General features: G+C 42.3%; 1 protein-coding gene across 7 annotated transcripts in view; it reads right to left on the reverse strand.

Moving 5' to 3' along the window:
* myt1b (myelin transcription factor 1b) overlaps positions 1–19,700 on the reverse strand; it is a 106,872-nt gene that overhangs the window by 16,883 nt on the left and 70,289 nt on the right. For all 7 annotated transcript variants that reach the window (XM_089002509.1, XM_089002501.1, XM_089002492.1 and 4 more), the window contains 8 exons: positions 12,369–12,423; positions 10,228–10,258; positions 9,443–9,505; positions 7,719–8,059; positions 6,482–7,540; positions 2,445–2,579; positions 623–713; positions 305–418 (listed from right to left, as the gene is read on the reverse strand). In XM_089002509.1, the coding sequence (XP_088858635.1) occupies positions 305–418; positions 623–713; positions 2,445–2,579; positions 6,482–7,540; positions 7,719–8,059; positions 9,443–9,505; positions 10,228–10,258; positions 12,369–12,423 (1,889 nt within the window). The remainder of the gene's footprint in view (positions 1–304; positions 419–622; positions 714–2,444; positions 2,580–6,481; positions 7,541–7,718; positions 8,060–9,442; positions 9,506–10,227; positions 10,259–12,368; positions 12,424–19,700) is intronic.

Here is a 19,700-nt window from a genome sequence, read left to right on the forward strand (position 1 = left end):
TGATAATTAAAAGCATAGAATTAAAGGTTGTCACCATTTTAATAAATCTCTGTAATTAAATGTCATTACGTACTGATTGGGGATCCTGATAGCCACTGATTTACATATAAACCCGTGATTGCATACAATTAATGTCACCTTCAGCAAAAATATGTCTATAAAATGCCTTTGTACTTTGTATTTAAATAACAAATGAAAATATGCAGCAGTCAATATAGCAGCACATTCATTGTCAGTTTGACACACAATGAATCAATTTATGTGTTCATCTGGACAATGTGACGTGACATGTTTGCCCTCACACCTGAGCACTCTGTCATTGGGACTTCCTTTGAGGAGGTCGCTGCCAGGCTGAGAAAGCTGCTTGTCTTGGCTCTTGGACATCTTCTCCGCTGCGGCAATGGGACATCCCGAAAGACTTGAGAGTTTGGAGGAGGAGAAAAGATTCAGATTTAGCAAGAGAATGCTGACCATGTAGCTCCACACTGATGTGGACTGACACTACTGCTGTCCTGCACACACAGATATGTCAGCTTGCAAATAACAAAAAAGCGGAAAACCCTGCCTACGTCTAAAAAACAACAGATGCAAGCACATATCCAAAGCTGTCATGTATGCATACCTGCGGTGTGTGTTACGGTTGCTGTTCACATGCCCCTGACCGGTGCAGCCAGGAGTTGGACACTTGAGCACATTCTCATGCATGGCCAAAACTGAAAGAGACATGAGTATGTATCCAGAAGGACACAAATTAAAATTAGAACATCTATTGCATGGCATCCAATCATTATTTCTTGTTTACGTGCTTACACAGATGCAAGGAAAATGGCGGCTGAAAAACACGGTCTCTTTTTCCTGAAGTAGTTCACCAAGCACCTTGTAATGACCATTAAAAGCAAACTACAGGATGGGAGTGGCCATTTTTCTCACTTCTAACCACAAAACAAGTGTCCACTACAATAACATTTCGAGGCTTTTACGAGGATGAAGTAATCTGCCACTATGTTAAAAAATATTGCTATGTCATGACAGCTCAACAGAGGAGAAAGCAAACCAACAAACCATTCAGTCTACTTTAAAACACGGTTAAAGAACTGGCTACATATAGTCAGCATACCTCAGGAGTAACAGAATATATGTACTGGTCTGATGTAAAAAGTAATAGTAACAGTAATCCATTAGTTAAAAGGTAAAAAAAACATGCATTCAGATGAAGTGGTGACATGGTCACAATATATTATGTACTTTAAATGTTTTCATTGGCCATTCTGTCAAATGCCACATTTGTTGTGGTCAAGTGATCAGTTTAAAAGTGACTCGCAGGCAACGGCTGGCCACTGTTTGGATTGTAAGCAATCTTTCTTGTACTTTTGTTACAAGCTATTTTCATGTGTGTTTTTCCCTTGCCTTGTACAAGCATTTTTCAATTTTGTTGGTTGTTGTTTTTTCGGGTATTTTTGCTGGCTAGTTGTTGAGTGTCATTATTTGTATCTTGTCGTCCTTGCATTTTGTCAAAAGATATTCTTTTTGGGTAAACTTGTTTGAGCCTACATTTATCCAGAATCATCTGGATACAGTGAAAAGTCACGGATTTTCCAGTGTACAGTATAAGTGGCACCGGAGTTTATCAGGCGCACCCCCAATGAATGGTGTCTTTTCAAACTTTTTCTCTGAATAAAGCGCATCGGAGTATGAGGCGCAACTTGAATGAATGAAAAAAAAATCCAAATATAATATATAATAGCATCAAAGCCACCTTATAAGGCGCTACAGTAGAGGCTGGGGTTACACACGGCTTCTCCTACAGGGGGAAATGGAGTCGGTGGCTGCTGACAGTAGTTGCCTGACCTCTTGTGGCTCAATATTACTTCAATTATATGGCGCACCTGCGTATAAGGTGCAGGGTCATCTTTTGAAGAAAATCAAGGCTTTTGGGTGTGCCTAATACAAAGGAAATTGTAATTTCACAGTTCTTATGTCATGGATTTGGATAACTTGGTGAAAATTTCTAAGCGAAAAAAGAAACCATTCAGTTAAACATATATATAAATACATATTGAATTAACAGTTATTATTTGTCTTTTTTAGCATATTTTGTATTGGAAACATCAAAAATAAAGTTAAAGTAATCAGATGACTTTTAATATATTGGTACTTTCATTATTTGCTACATTTTTTTAACAGCTAACTTGTAACTATAGGAAATACACCGATAAAATAATTGTATTACTATTATTAATACAATTTTAACGAAAGGTTGTTAGAGTGACTATGGATCAATTTCAACAGCCTGTCCAGTTGAGTGTGCAGACAGTATGTCACCATTGTCACAAATGCGATACTTGAGAGACGAATGGTGGAAATACAATTGGGTGCCACCACTAACAGACCCGGGTAACAATCACACTCTTTGTATGTTTAATTTCATCTCAAAGGAAACTCACTCTCAGGGGGGATCCTGTCCTTGTGAGGGCAGCCGGACAGGCTGCGATGGTGAGGGTAAAGTCCGGTCACATGACCTGTGCCATCACACCCCGGGGTGGGGCACTTGATCTCCCTCTTCTCTGGTCGAATACTCTCTAGATTGACAAAGGATGCAGAAGTTGGATGGACAAGAGAGGGAGGCGTAGCAAAAATGAGGATGAAAGGAAAAAGGAGGACAAAAGCAAGCAGTAATGCCATCAGACAGTCTGCTTGGCTGAGCATGAAATCTAGACATCCACTTCTGCATTTTGTGTTTGGAATGTGCAAAGCGCCTGCCATCTGTATCTGTTCTTTTTCTTGTTGTGCGCATCTGTTTACAGGCAATATAACATTTTATTGTCTTTAATACGAGGGTCATTCAATAAATACGGTGACATTTTTTGGAATAAAGACTTCTAATACAGAGAGAGGCTGACCTTTTTTTTAACATAGTCTCTCATCACTGTCACTTACTTTTCCTATTTGTGCACAACATTCCACAAATACCCCATTGTAAAGATCTTGGGATTGATGTCTCAGCCAATCGCTCGTAACACTTTTGACTCCATCATTATTTTCAAACTTTGTGCCTCCCGTGACCGCTATTAAGTGATCCAAGTGGTAAGAGCCTGAAGGGGGCAAGGTCTGAGCTGTAAGGGAGATGAGGGAACAGTTCCCTACCCAGCTCATTGATGGTCAGCACCGTTTGGGCTGCTGTGTGAGGCCTTGCGTTGTCATGCTGTAAAATTAATCCTTCTGGTCTATTACCCCTGCGTTTGGCCTTTGTGTCTTTCTTTACATGCCTCAGCCGTTCACTGTAGTTGGCATGACGTTTAAAAGTAAATGACCCTCGTACCTTTAAGACAATATCCATGTCAAATTCTTAAAACATGACGTAAAATATGTTGATCAAAGTTGAGCGCCCGTTTTGAACATATCCACACAACGCAGGCTTGATCTCAGAAAATTCCAGTGCAGAGATATCCTAATAACTGTCAGTGTAACATCAGTATTAGCGTCAGCACAGTGTGCAGTGGTGCAGGATTGCACAGCATGATACCACATAACAATTGTCACACTCTCACAAATACGACTGTTGGGGTAATTTGCTATACGATAGAGCGAATTACCCCAACAACGACAAACACACAATTGCATAAAAATTCTGACTCTGAAAATACTGCACATCTCAAGGAACGAGCTTCATTACATTTTATGATTCACTTCTCTTTTTGATCCCATCATGCTTTTCAGGTCTACTTAACAGGGTCTGCTGAGAGTATGTCAGGCTCTCGACAACATGCCATACACACTTAAAAACTCATTTTACTTTCATGCCACTGGAAGTAAGCAACGCGGCGTCATTGACATTGGAGGAACGAATGTGCAGAAAAGTGTGGTGCGAAGCTCTGTTGGCCTTCAAATTGAATGTTAATGAGACATGCATCCCCTAATTAAGGTACAAGAACGTCACCGCAGGAGGGTGGGAAGGCCAAGGAGAGGGCAACACTCGCAGGCATGTAATAACAGCGCCACTAATAGTGCAAGGAGCATGACGAGAGGGCAGTGTGCCAACTGAGAACCACAAGCCTTGATCACCAATCAAGAAAGCAACCTGCGCTTGGGCCTTTCCTTGAGGTTTCTTTATTGCTCAAGTGCCACCGTCTCTCTTAATCCCTCACTTGTCTTCTTCTCTCATCATCGTAGAGCGAGGTTATCGAGCTGAAGCAAGCTTTGGGGTTCATTACCGCGACTCAAGTTTAGCCTGCACATAAAACGGTGCCACTGCTGTTCTTCAGCATTTTGTTGAATACAAAGATGGAGGCGTCACAGTCGAACGTGCTGGTCTGCTTGCACAAAGATTGTGATCATACGTACTTGGTAAAGTTGTACACTAAAGTACACCACTTTTCAGCATTAAAAATCAATGTGAAATTTCAGTCTGTACAAGCTGTCCCTTGATTTAAAAGTTTGAATAATTATGTGACGTTCCCCATTGAAATTACTTAAAGGACAACCGACGTCGCCAGACAAGTTGTGTCCATAATTTGTAAAATTGCTTCAAATGACTTCTACTGAGAGTATTTTACAAAGATTCCACCGCATATAGCTATATTTTACGTTTTAAGACTTGCGCTGAACATTCCGGAAGTCTTGTTTTTGAGTTGGTGACGAGTCCTCACCCTATGTCACTGAAGGAACACCCTGCACCGAGAAAGGACATACCTTGCATCACCTCAATGCATTTTGGGGTACTTTGTTTGGTCTGAAAACTTCGTGTTGATCCGTGTTGATGGCGAAATTAGAAGGAAAACACATAAATAACGCAATGGTTAATTGTTGTATGTTACACCGTGTCATGATCTCGTTGGCGACCAACGGGGGGCGCTGTCGGCCCTGCCTGCACCTGCACAGGAGCTGGTCGTCCCGATCAGATTGGCGACCAACGGGTAGCGACGTCAGCCCTGCCTGCAGCCTCGCAGGTGCTGGTCGTTTTAATCACTGACACTTAAAAGGACACCCGGCACGAGCATCCGGTGTCGGTTCATTGTTTGCTGCATGTTTGTTGCATGCTTTGTCTGCAATCACATGCATTGTATGCTGTGCATGTGTTTGTTTAACCTTGGCGGACTCTTACACTTGGTTTTCTTTTGATACTTTGTATTTTTTCCTGTTCAGATGATTTTGATGTTTTACATTTTGTTCCTGCTATTTTAATACAATTTGTCAAACAACCTCCTGCTCCCTCCTGCCTGCTTTTTGGGATCCGCACCCACCATCACCACCCTGCAAAACGTGACACACCGAGACAACTCTTTGATATTCGTTGATAAAAATTCCAAGATGAAGAATAAAACTATTTCCAACTGAGCTCTGCCGCCATCTTCAGCATTTTCTGTGACACTACACCTCAGTCTTGATCACTCAAAATGACCCTGAAGACCTTCTTTAAGCGATTGCAAACATTTATAACAATTTTGAATCATATTCATAACTGGATGTTTAACAAGAAAGCCTATTCTCCGAATCTGAAGCCATTGTTTTGATTCTCGAGCAAGGCAAGACGTCTTGGGGTGACTTCACTTTTTTTGCAGATTTTGGACACTTTAAGTCATTTTTATTGGTGTTTTGCATTTGACTAAAAATATCAGCCTGCGTGTTTTGGGTATTTTAGATGCTATAAAACGTTTTTCTGATGTCAGTTAGGAAACAAAAAAGTGATGTCGGTTGTCCTTTAAATCGTAAAGTGGAATTCTCCGGACTGGAGATCAAAAGTGGCTCAAAAGATAGGATGAGACATTGTACTTCACACAGTGGCATGTCATCCAACGTTTCAGCGGCCAAGCACAAACCATTTAACTCATTCACTGCCAGACGATGTGCAAAAATGAGTCCACGCCAGTGCCAGGATTTTTGTCATTTTCTCTCAAATTGCAGGACCCACAGACTATTAAGTTTTATGACTACATAAACATTCAATGCAGTGTAAGAAACCTTAGACTCTCTTCCTTCATCAGAAAAAATACTTCCTGAGATATATGGGTCTCAAGTTATCTGAGCTTGAAATGGGGGCGGCTGTACAAAAGGCAAACGCTGCCCCCTCGTGGGAGGGAAAAAGATTACCAGAGGTCTGACCAACCCTTTATTGGCACCCCCTCACAAGAACAACAAACCGAACACATTCAGGAATGGCGCTTCACGTCGTAATTCCCGACTACATTCGGGAGTGGCAGTGAATAAGTTAAAGACAACGGGGTGGGCGTGGGGGTCTGTGAATGCCCACTTCACGAGACAGATATGCTTGCGACATTCCTAGACCAGGGTTGGGTAATTCCAGTTGTGGGGGCGTCTTGCAACTGTGTAATACTGTACTTTGTCTTAGGAGATACGCCAAGAGATATACTTTAGGTTGTCAATTGACACTTATTTATTTGTACAGGTATTGACATTTTTATTAGATGGAGTAGGACTGACTAACAAGTCCAAAGAAGTCCGTGTTTGTTTTGTGCAGCCCTACCTTTGAAGTAGCTCTTTCTGATGACCTCCAAGTGCTTGGGCCGGTCTTCCATGGTGAAGTATCTGTGATGCTGTATATCAGGCATGCCCAGCAGCTCCCTGGGCCCAGACGGCTTCACCTGCTCTGCTTTGAGAGCAATGGCTTGCTCGAGGAGGCCCAGGTTCCCCCGGGTCATGTCAAACATCTCAGACTCATCTGTGACAGTGGAACGCTGGGAGAGGCTGTCGTCGTCATCGTGTTCATCGTCACCATCCACATCATCAAAGTCTTTCTCATCTGACTTGTCAGAATGCACCTCGATAATGTCGGACGAAGCAAAGGGCGAGACTTTGTGGATTGTAAAGTTGTCGCCTCTGAGATGAGGTGAATAGTTCTCAAGTGGACTGGCCATGTGAGACAGGTAGCTTAAAGGAGGGCAGGCCTTATAGTTATTCAGTGGTTTGTGGGAGTCGTAGAGGTCAAGCGGACTGGTTCCAGTAACACTATAGTTCTCATGTGCGTTGTAGTCCTCCAGAGGACTGACCCTGTGGTCTTCAGTCTTGATATGTGGTCCCTGAGCTGCTGTGGTGCTGGTGATGGTGCGGACAGCAGTTGGCACATTAGAGTGCACCTCCTCATTATTTTCATCCTTTAACTGTGTGTTCTTGCTTTCTTGTGCCGGTTCTGCTGTCTCCTCTTCTTCATCTGACGTGAGTTGATGGTGGACCACCTTGGCGATGGTAGTTCGCTCACCTCGGTAATCCACCAACTCCTCTTTTGCTTCTTCAGTCTCCTCCTCTTGCACGTCTTGTCCTCTGCCCACGAAGCCTTCCACTGAATCAGCTGTTTCCCGATCTTGCTCCTCCTCTATTTTTTCACTGTGTTCAACTGCCACTGTGACATTCTCTTCAGTATCCATGGCAACCAGCTGTGGAGCGGCCACATTTGAAGCATCACCGTCATTACCAGGGGAAGGGACTTGGCCGAGGTGGAGGAGAGAGTTGGCCACTTCTTCAGCATTGCGAGAAGGAGACTGATACTCTGGTGTAATCAGAGGTGCAAGGTTGTCATACTCTTCTTCTGTGGAAATAAAAACAATTTTATGTGACACATAAACTTTAATTTAAGATGAACGGCAATTCAAGCAGGAAAGGCAACACGATTGGTGAATGGAAGCTTTTTCCAAGAACTAAAGGAGGATTAAAACCTGCTTTGATGATGTGTGACATATACAGTTTTTGTTTAAGAATATACTAACCTAATTCCGCTGCTTCTTCCTTGTCTTCTTCCTCCGTTTGTTGTGTCTTCCCAACCTGTCCATTGGTCTGTCCATGTATGAGCTCTTCACCAATATTCTCTTCCTCTCCGGCAGCCTCCAGATCGTCCTCATCCTCTTTGCTCTTGCTTCTGTTCTCGCCATCCCTCTCGCAGTCTCCCTCAGCTTCACTGCTAGCATCACTTTCTGCGCTGTAGCCGTCATCCAGGGTCAGTTTCAGGGGGTGGGACTTCCTCTTGGAGGCTGGCCGCTCCGTTTCCGGTTCCTGCTCGGCTTCCGCCTCTTCAGTTCGCCGCTTTCTGGCTATGGGGCATCCCAGAATGCTGACAGGAGAGATGCATAGGAAAGCAGGAGCACATTTGTTTATGATTGAAGACGTGCTGGAGAATGAACATGGGTGGAGCCTGAGGAGGGCGCCATGTTCACTCTCGACCAAATATGGCAACCAATCTCAGCCAACTGACCGAAACGTTTAATGAACAACATGTATGGGGAGAACAGCGGGGGGGGGGGGGGGGGGGGGGGGGCAACAGAGGGTGAAATCCAATAAACTCTGCCTTATTCTCACCTGGGAGATGGCGAGTAAGATTGAAGGAGGATCTTTAAACAAAGTGCATTTGAAATTGCCTGCTGAATGACTACACATGTAAACAAATAGCTAATGCTTGTGACACAATAAAGAAGAGACACAAGCCAGTGAGCTAGCTGCCTGCGCTCTGCAGCTCTCGTGAGAGTGAGTGTCACACATGAAGAGGATCACAGCTGGATGGAACCTGAAGAAATCACTTTCACACCTGCTTGAGAGTTTGTGCCCCTTTTCAGTGTGATTTATTGTACGTCAGCTCATTCGGCAACGGGAACTAATACTCAATACCACTTGTCAGTGAATGTTGCACGTTTTTTGATTGGAGATTCGAGCCAATTTTTCAAAATTATTTTTTTCCACAGATTCTGAAACGGGTCGTGTTTTTCTCTAGATTTTCATGACCATAACAATCATTACAAAACAATGCAATACAACACCATACAATACATATACTATGTATTGATTTGTAAAAATAAAATACTCATTTGTAATGATTATCTGTAATACATATTTTATAATTGAATTAGGTTTAGCTATGTGTGAAATATTTTCTTTTTAAGACACATCATCGGCTATAGATTAAAAATCATGGTGACATCAGTACTGAATCAGCTTTTCCAGTTCAAACATGAAAAGCGAAAAGGCAAATACTGCATTGCCAAAACTTAATGTGCTCGAAAAAAAGCAGACATTTTTGAATCACATTTTTGAATCACAGTGTTCCTTGAATTGCCAGTCAGCCTAAAAATATAAGGGAAAAAATGCTAATTGTTTTGTGGCATAAAACTTCCTTGTTTGTTTTGCTAAGTAATACTGTATTCTAGCCAAAAACATCAATATGAATTATCTTCCAATATAAATTACACATTGAGAAGAAAACATGTTTTAACACATGCTAAATACAAAAAAGCACACAAAAAACTTGGTGTGATGTAGAATGTACCTTCCCAGAGTTTGTGATTACTGGGTCTGTCATGGCCCACGTAATACTCTAAGTGTGACCGTGATGTCATCAAAGAAAAAGACATCTCCCAGCGAAGCAAGATGGGATGGATAAGCAATGAGGAGGACAGACAAACAGACAAAGAAGGACAGACAGAGTTTGTTTAATCTGCCCTACCTTCTGTGTCGTGAGTATCTCCCACTGATATGGCCTGAGCCATTGCATCCAGGGGTGGGACAGCTGGATGGGATGGATGGAGGTAAATATGTTTAAGACACGGCACATTGCACTTTACTGAGCCAAATTATGATCATGATAGCAACAGGAAGCAAGCTCCCCGACAAAAAAAGGCATGCAAAGCAAGCACACGCGTCACAGGGATGCACATGCACAATGGCACACTTGGTCACTGATATGTATCCAGATGATGCATGAATGCAGGTGGCATCAAGCTGGGAGAACATAATATTGTGTGTCGTACATCAAGCCTGGCCTATATCCTGTTACCATGAGCGATAATGATCACCCAAGACCTGCTGTAATTTCCCCTGCTCTGCGCTCCTCGCCATCACTATCATCAAGCAACCCCCACCTCGGCCCTCATACCTCCAAACCACCACCCACCACCCCCAGCCCCGCCTCTCATTGCCTCTGATTCAGGTTGCTATGACCCCTCAGGATCGGTCATTTAAATTCTCATTAACGTACACTACCTATTGCCTTTTATAACTTCAGTTATCCTTATTATTAACTTCACATGTTAAAAATAAATCAGCATTTGCACTTGACCACAGTGTTTTTCAATCGCCAGTGTGAGCCACTAAGAAAAGGTAACATTCAAAATATAATACTGTACTAATATGGACTCATGTAAACAAGCACTGTTAGTGTCTATGAGCGCCCAGGGTGCTTTACTATGCACATAAAACGACTGTGAAAGATGAATGAATGTGTTTTCTTACCTCAGCTCCTGTCCTACATGCTCAATAGGAACTGGAAGAAGTTGGGGGGTGAGAATTTGGGAGGTGAATAGACAGAGGAGGGAGGAGAGGACACAAATGTGAGCTTGTGTTTCGGAAATCAGTGCTGCTAAAACAACTTCAGATCAATAAATCACAAATGCATACGAATCCCTTGAGGCTTCTACATACAGGCCCACACAGTCCTGAGGGAAACACATGCAAACTCTTCAGTTCACATGTAAACACACACTGACTGTGTCTGACATACTGGAGGCAAGCATTACAAAACAAGTAGAAGCAAACAGGAAGAAGCGGGAAGGTGACAATCAGATGCAGACATCTGCAATTTACAAAAATTGCATTTGAAGTGGTATAAGTGGGGGAAATTCAATTCAAAGCAAACTGCATTCAAAATAACACCCCCCTTCCCCCCATTTTTTCTTTCCGGGATCAATTTTATGTAATTGCCGTGAAAAGACAAATCAAGCAGTTGTGCCCATCAGCACAAACATTGCTGTCGGACGGCTGATGTCACGGATTGAGAGTTTAGCAACAGAATGGGTTTGGAGAAATGTTTCATTTTTATTTAGTGCAAATGAGAAAAAAAAACCCTGAAGAATTGAACCAGGGCTCCAATGTATGGAACTCATGCTGCAACTTCTGAGCTGTTGACATGTCAAGTTGGGCGACACAGAATTTTGAAATGAAAATGCCCTATTTTGCCCTATTTTGATAGAATTGTGAAAAGATGAGCGCAAATGTCTTTTTGTGCAAGAGCAAGTTGAGTTCAACATGTTCATACATGTTAAGTGTCAGAAACCATAAATAGGGAGATTTTTGTACTCGCGACTCTATGGTGCGTGTTAAAATAATTTGAGCGTTACAAGAGTGTACATTTAGAAGTAAATAAAGCAGTAAAAATCTTTCATTGTTGATATATACATTCAATTAGTATAAAAACATATTTTGTATTCAATTTGTATAAAAATGTACATTTCCATTCATATCCTCATTTTTTTGCAAGACGCTTTGGACTCTCTCTACTACTATCCGCCATGTTTACTCGTCTGCTATTCTCGAACGTATGAGATCACGTGCACTGCGAGACAAACTATTCTCGATTCTCACTCACCGGCAGAAAATGACAGTGATTGAGGCTATTCGTATTTCGGTCAGTTTCCAAATCGGGGCGAATGGTATTTGTTACAAAACGGTGAAAAACAAGAGCAGCAAAAAATAAATAAAAAATGAAGAATAAATCCAATTTTTTGGAAACTGGGAGCGCATGAGTACAGTGAGACCTCAACTTACGAACTTAATTGGTTGCCAGACAGAGTGTGTAAGGTGAAAAGTGTGTATCTCAAAAAAAAATTCCCATAGGAAACCATTAAAATGGGAATAATCTGTTCCCGGGTTTCCATAAAAAATAGTTTTTAACGAAATAAGCCTTAAAACTACACACAACATACCTTATTCTATGTATAATAAATGTGCTATTGTATTGTAATGAAAGAAATACACTGCATTGTATCATAAAGTCACAAAGAGAGGCACATTACATGAGGACTCAGCGACGGTGATTTTATTTTGTGTCTTCTTGGGCTGAACACGAGCCTGTGGTGGTTTTTTTCGGTCCCATCATAGTAAAATTATCAGCAAAAAGCTCTAAGTAGGCGATCGACGTGTGCATTCAATGAGAGGCGGTGTGCAAAGTAGCGCCGGCTGGAGCGCTGTTCGGTCGTGTGCTTCCGCCGAAAATCACTCCGCCAGCCGTGGTGGGTGTGTATTATGAAAATAGTGCTTATTATAAGGTTTAATTTTCATAAATTAGAGGTTCTTAAGATGAAAAGTTTGTAAGATAAGGTGTTTGTAAGTTGAGGTCTCACTGTATTGTGGTCAAAATCGGAATTCTCCCGACCAAATTGTGAGACTGAACTTGTATGATGTTTGGGATTTCGACAGACCACATTGCGTTTATTTGGGTATCCCAATTTCCATGCGCTGCACATATAATCATCCCTTTTTATATCAGTTTTCTAACATTCTTAAATATGACATGCAAATGTATTTTCTTTTAATGGAAAAAGAAATAAATAGAACAAACAAATAGAATAGAACCAACAAATAGAAATAAAGCTCACCTCTGATTCCCTTGGACCGAGTGCGTGTTCGCTTGTCATCACTTTCTACACTCATCTGAGAAAGGGAGGGGGGAAGAGGAGAGTCAATCATTGATCGATGTATAAAGCAGAAATAATGAGAAAAATCTACAATTCTGTCAATCCTTTCCTGTACGGGGAAGGGTTGTGGGACAAGGGGTGGAGTCAAGATATATGGTACTGTATGAATAGCGAGACAAGCGTGGGCCTTCGGAGTGGGAGCACAAGCTAATTTTAAAATTGCCCCCCTTTCCAGACCCTCCATTATGACCACCTGTAATTTGCAGCGGTGAGTGCTCAACATGATTGTGTGTTTTATAGGAGGCAATAGGCCTTGGCTACACAGGAGCCGCAACCATTAGTGAGAGGAAGCTTTAGAAATCACAACTTTGAATATCCAGATAAAGAAGCAAAAATCACACACCCTCTAAAAGCTGCTTTAATAACACTTCTAGGAAGGAAAACGGTGTGTGGGCATGGAGGTGTGTGTTTGTGTGGAGGTGTATGGAGGAGACACCGTGAGTACTAGCTAGGCTTTTAAGCCACAAAAGAGCAGGTGTTAAGTAAAGACACACACACACATACACTGTGACAGAGGGCCACACCTCCACACCATCGGATGCTTAATGACAATGGACCGTTTAGCTTTGATTACTTGAATTTATTTTATCACAGGTTTAGCCATTGCTTTTTCTCTCCTTATTCCAAAGTTCCAGGCACAGCCCACCCTAAGCCTCCTCTTTGCCCAGGCACTTAGCCGCTTGTGTTGTGTTCGCTCGCTCGTCAAGTTGGCATTGCCACAGTAGGGATTCAAACACAAGGCCCTGTTTCTCTTCTTAGTTTTCCCCTTTTCCCTCTCTGTTTTTTTGGCAAAGACCCTTTCCTGCTCGCAGAGAAAGAGGGATGAGAAAGAAGCTGAAGCATACTGTTGTTGGCCATTCATGAGCCTTTCGTGTCAGGCCGATGGTACAGGTGCAGACAGAAAAAGTCTCTCCCTTCCTGTGTGTGGCCTCCGTGACCGCTTTCTTCCGCTCTCTTAGATCAGGTGCTGTCAGTGCTCAAGTTAGGCAACAAGTCGCAGCTTTGTACACTGCTTGAAGAAAGTAGTCAACTCTTTTAGTCGCCCACTTGCAACGAGAAGCTGAGTGGATAAGAGTGCAGTGTGGAGCGTTGCCATGAACGTGTGCGCGCTCCATCACACGAACACGCGAACAAGCGCACACACCCAATCAATTTGGTAACGCTTAGTAACACGGTTTAAAAGCAAATTATGTCTATCTGGATAGCTGGCTATCTAGCTAGCTATCTATTAGCTATCTATCTAGATAGCTATCTCGCTAGTTATCTAGCTAGCTTTCTATCCATTTGAGTAATTCCGGGTTGAGTGAACGCTGTCGCGTGTGGCTGCCGCTGCTCATCCACAGTAAAAATGTAAAGTGACCTTGAGAGTTTTGAAAGGCGCATGAATGAAATGTATTTATTATGATGATTATTATTATGTTGTGTTTCAACCATGCCGATCCCCTTTCGTTTCGATGACAGCGGTATGAATATAAAAACACGCACACCAGCAGCGTTCATTGTAAGTGACGTCACCCACCTGGAAAAAAAGAGACGTGACTCACGTTCGGGTATCTGCTGACCAAAACCATGCACGACTTGTCAATAAATACGATACAAAATTTGCTCCAACTCCCCTTAAAATATTAAATAGATACACAGAGTGCATGTGCCGATGACCATTTTGTGTTTGGGAGCCTTTTACTGAGCAGGTTGCTTGTTCTGTAGCCACAAAGGGACATAAGTCTTCTTGTGCCGGTCCCAAGCCCGGATAAATACAGAGGGTTGTGTCAGGAAGGGCATCCGACGTAAAAGCTTGGCCAAAACAAACATGCGGATCAAACCTCTAAAGATGGAGGACACTGATTTGCTGTGGCGACCCCTTGAAGGGAAAAGCCGAATGGAAAAGAAGATTATTATTATTATTAGTATTATTATTATTATTATTATTATTATTATTATTATTATTATTATTATTATTATTAAAAGGTATGTAGACCAAACCAAAGTAGGTGGACGGGTACAGATGTAAACAATGTTGTAAACTCATGAAATGAGTGCAAGAGAACATGCATGCTTTTCAATGCCCAATGTGTGTGTCAATACACTAAATTGTCATCTATTTTGCGCGCTTTCTTTCAATGGCTCCTGCTCATACTGATCAGTCATCAGCAAAGGGCGCCTACCACTTTCATGTTTGTGTAACCATAGCTACGCACATTTAAATTGGTAAGCACATCCGAGTCCTTCTCTTCTTCCTGTCCCTTTTTTCTCAATTCCAGCTCATTAAATTTGTATGTGCACAAAGTCATGGTGAGTGGATCCAAAATGCAGCAAGGCAAGCCTTTGCCCGATTTTCATAATCTCTTTGAAAGGGGCCGCTTCTTAATCTATGTTCAAAATTGTCTTTTTTTTACCTTGTTGTCTTTTAAGCGAGGCCCTTTGTACTTTCAGAATTATCAAAATCACATGCATAAAAAAGGAGAGTAGGAGGGGAGGAAGGAGAGCACATTGAGTCCAACTGTGAATGGAAATATGTGACAGTCGCAGCCCGAACGGCTGTGTATCATGTGTGACTTGAGCGACTGAAATGTAATATGTAACAGTGGTGGAGGAAGAAGAATAAAAAAGCGCAAGGTGGAAATGGCAACTCATCCCTACAGGCTGTGTTGTATATTCTCAATTACGTCTGTGTAAGCTCTCAGTCGTACAGGAGTGGTCCATCGATGAGAAGGTTTCTTCAGCCGTCATCTGTACTTTTTGAAGGTGTCGGACGTTTCGCCTCCTATCCAAGAGGCTTCGTCAGCGAACTAGTCTGACTGGTCGTATCGGCCCTATTTATATATCCCTAATGTAGCAGTACCTTACATTGCAGGAGTTTCTGAAAAATTACAAAGAGTCCTTTGGCAACACAAAATTCCTACTTATTTCAAACCGATAAACACGTTAAGGCAAAAATTAGTGCATCCAAAAGATAGGCTACCAAACGAAAAACAAAGTAATGTAGATTATTCAATACATTGTAAGAATGAAAATTGTAAAGAGCAGTACATTGGGGAGACTCAACAAATTCTCAAAAAAGACTTTATCAACATCGCAGGGATAATACTAGTGGGCCTCAATCGGCAGTACATTTGCACCTAAAAGCTAGCAACCACTCATTTGACGACAATGAGGTTAAAATCTTAGTGAAAGAACATAGATCAGACATGGGCAAACTACGGCCCGCGGCTTTTAATCCGGCCCGCCGAACTTGCCCAAATTATAGTACAAACAGTGTTAGCGAACAACAGAGCAGATAACTTTGTTGTAAAGTGTCCTTGAGTGTTCAGAAAGGCGCTTGTAAATTAAATGTATTATTATTATTATAACTAAAAAGTTGCCTGCCCCATTTTTCACAACTTGAAGCACAATGAGACAACTAATCACATTAAAAAACATAGTCACAAAGTATAAAGTTTTTTTTTTAATCAAGAATGCACCTACTACAAATGCTACCTTGCTTAATTTACGGTAAATGTGCATGGCTGTCGATTTTGCTGCAGTAGTCGATTGTCATTGCGGTGCACAATGCAACGTTTCCATTGCTTCCTACGAGCCACTAAGCCCCTTTCATAAGTCTACACTTTACAGTCACGGTTTAAAGTAAATTTACGTTTTGTAGCGTCACATATGTTGTTAGCTTCTTTTGAATCTTTCTTCTGGGCTGAGGTTCTGTGCATCTATTTTGGAAAATGACATGCAATTGCACGACTTTATAACGCTTGCGAAAGTCCGGAAGAAAGAAGCAGGCTTCTGATTGGCTGGCGTGCCGAGTATGCAACTTTCACTGCAGGTAGCCTATGTCTGTGTGCTCGTCGACGGTACACGTGTACTGTTGGCGCGTGAAGGCGAGGGCGTCAGTGAGGAGTTTGTTGAGCGCGCGGTCAGGACAAACCATCTATGATTTGGCAGAATTTAACACAAGTAGGTATTATTGAGCTTGAATATTTCGTTGTGTAATAATATGTTTTGAATGTTTAAAGTGATTCCATTTTTCGCAATCTTGATCAATCACAGTGCATATGTTATTTTAATATATTTCCATTTCCTCCTCCAAGTATCTGCGAAATAGTATGTAAACGCCATATTCCTTGAGACAAATTTATTAACTGATCAGGGATATTTTCCACATTTGAAAGACAGTTAATAAATTGGGTTGTGGTGTTCTTACTGCGCTATGAGGTTTGTACATACTACATTTAAAGGGCAACCGGCACCATTTTTTGTTTTTGTTTCCCACTGACATCAGAAAAACGTTTTATAGCATCTAAAATACCCAAATCAGGCAGGCTGATATTTTTAGTGCAATGAAAAACACCAATAAAAATGACTTCAAAATGAATCCGGAAATGGTCAGTTTCAGAAGGTCCCACCCCCCCCTGTTCGTTACGTCACGCTAAGACGTCTTGCCTTGCTCGAGAATCAAAACAATGGCTTCAGATTCGGAGAAGATGCTTTCTTGTTACTCATCCAGTTATGAATATGATTCAAATAGTTCTGAAGAGGAAAGCATAAATGTTTGCAATTGATTAAAGGAGTCCTCCCATATCAATTCGAGCTGTCAATGACAGCAATGTAGCACCCAGAAAATGCAGAAGATTGCGCCCAAGCTCCGTTGGAAATGGGCTGGTTTGTCAGCTGGGAATTTGTGTCAGCGAATATCAAATAGTTGTCTTGGTGCAACACACAAGGATTCACCATGGCGTTATTTATGTGTTTTCCTACTAATTTCGCCATCAACACGGATCAACACGAAGTTTTCAGACCAAACTGTCACGTTTTGCGAGGTGGTGATGGCGGGTGCGGATCCCAAAAAGCAGGCAGGAGTGAGTAGGAGGTTGTTTGACAAATTGTATTAAATTAAAGTCAGCAGGAACAAAATGTAAAACATCAAAATCATCTGAATGGAAAAAATACAAAGTAGCAAAAGAAGACCAAAAGTAAAAGTCCGCCAAGGTTAAACAAACACGTACACGATGCATGCAGCAACCAAGCAGCAAACAAACAATGAACCGGCACCGGATGGTCGTGCCGGGTGTTCTTTTAAATGTCAATGATTAAACGACCAACACCTGCGAGGCTGAAGGCAGGGCTGACGTCGCTACCCGCTGGTCGCCAATCTGATCGGGACGACCAGCACCTGTGAGGTGTAGGCGGGGGCGACAGCGCCCCCCGTTGGTCGCCAACCAGATCATGACACAAACAAAGTACCCAAAATGCATTGTATGTCGCTTTCTCGGTCAGGGGCGGTCCAAACGTGACGTCACATGGGGATCGTCATCAACTCGAAAACAAGACTTCATGAATATTCAGTGCAAGTCTTAAAACGTAAACTATACCTATATGCTGTGGAATCTTTGTAAAATATGCTCAGTCGAAGTCATTTGAAGTGATTTTATAAATTATGGACCTTGCATGGGTCCGAGAGGACAGTAATTTCATCTGTGCTGTATGTCATGCATATTAGCATATATGACAATAAAGCTGACTTTGACTTTGACTTTGAACTTGTTCAGAGTATTTCTGGCCCAAACACTCCCTCCAAATGCTCCTGGCCCGGCCCCTCTGTCAAATTTTAGAACCCAATGCGGCCCAAAGTTTGACCACCCCTGACATAGATGGTTTGAAAGGGGGGTAAAAGGAGCGATTCTCATAAAACAACTAAATTCTTCATTAAACCGGTGTGGTGGGGTGAGGTTCAATTTGGATCGTTCATACAATAGCCTGCTTAGGCAACACAGGTTAGGCAACATTCGTAATGCTGATGAGGTGACACCGGTGGGAGTGGGGCAAATAGGCCAGTCGTTAGTCAGGAATGTAGGAACAATCAGTGGGGCCACAGGAAGTGGTCCTCTGCTCCCCCCAACCTGAGAGTAGGGACCTATCATAGCTGTGTCCACCGCCGCCATGTCTGGACATAGGTAGAGAAAAAGTACAGATGACGGTTGAAGAAACCTTCTCATCTTGGATAGGAGGCGAAACGTTCGACATCTTCAAAAAGTACAGATGACGGCTGAAGAAACCTTCTCATCGATATATTCTTAATTAGTTCTTTATTTTTTGTAAGAGGCCTTTCCTCTACACTGTGACAGCCCTATGTAAATGTCACACTGGGGGCAATGACTTCAGAGAGAAGGTCACCCTTCGTCTCCTGGCTCAAATTAATGACTCTTTAATTTATTTTTAGCTTTACAACAGAGAGAGCATGAGAGAAAGAAAGAGAGAGAGAGACAGAAAGAGACAGAGACAATGACAAACACAGAGAGTGTCAGACAGAGTTAAAGGCAACTTCAAGTGGTGACTGAAGACACTGACATCACCAAAAATGACCCACAGGCACCAGCTGCCAATTAGAAGGGTGCTTCACACTTCTCTTCATCGGGCTGACCATGGCAGGCGGCATCCATGTTAGATTGTCACACGACAAGCCCTTCCATGGTTTCAAAGTAGTCATTCATACAAGACAGAGCAGCTAATCAGTAGGAGGAAGGGTAAGCCCACTTTTCTCTCGTCATCGAAAAGCAAAAGCAAAACAGCCCCCACCAAGGCCAAGCTACCGACCCTTAAAGGACAACCGACGTCTCCGGACAAGTTGTGTCCATAATTTGTAAAATGGCTAAGATCCCACTGCATATAGCTATATTTTACATTTTAAGACTCGCGCTGAATATTCAGGAAGTCTTGTTTTTGAATTGGTGATGAGTCCGTACGTGACGTCACTAAAGGAACGCCCCTGACCGAAAAAAAGACACATTGTAGCAGTCCTTCCATCACGTCAATGTATTTTGCTGTACTTGTTTGATCTGAAAACCTCGTGTTGCACCCAAAAGCCACCAGAAGAGGGCATCCAAGCTCCATGGAAGGAATTTATCAGCCTGTGGAAACGGGCTGATTCATTCCTCACAGGAGCTGGTTGCCATTTTTCTGCCTCTTTTCTGGGACGCTACATTGCAGTCCAGGTGCCTCAAAATGACACGGAATAAATTATGTAATCAATTGCAAACATGTATGCTTTCCTCTTCAGAACTATTTGAATCATATTCATAACTGGATGTGTAACAAGAAAGCATATTCTCCGAATCTGAAGCCATTGTTTTGATTCTCCAGCAATGCAAGACTTCTTGGCGTGACGTCACGAACAGGGGGCGGGACTTTCTGAAAATGCCCAATTCGCAGCTCAATTTTTTGCAGATTTTGGACACTTTAAGTCAT

Source organism: Hippocampus bargibanti, linkage group LG01 (assembly GCF_051943395.1).
Source record: "Hippocampus bargibanti isolate YZ-2025 linkage group LG01, ASM5194339v1, whole genome shotgun sequence".
NCBI lineage: Eukaryota > Metazoa > Chordata > Actinopteri > Syngnathiformes > Syngnathidae > Hippocampus > Hippocampus bargibanti.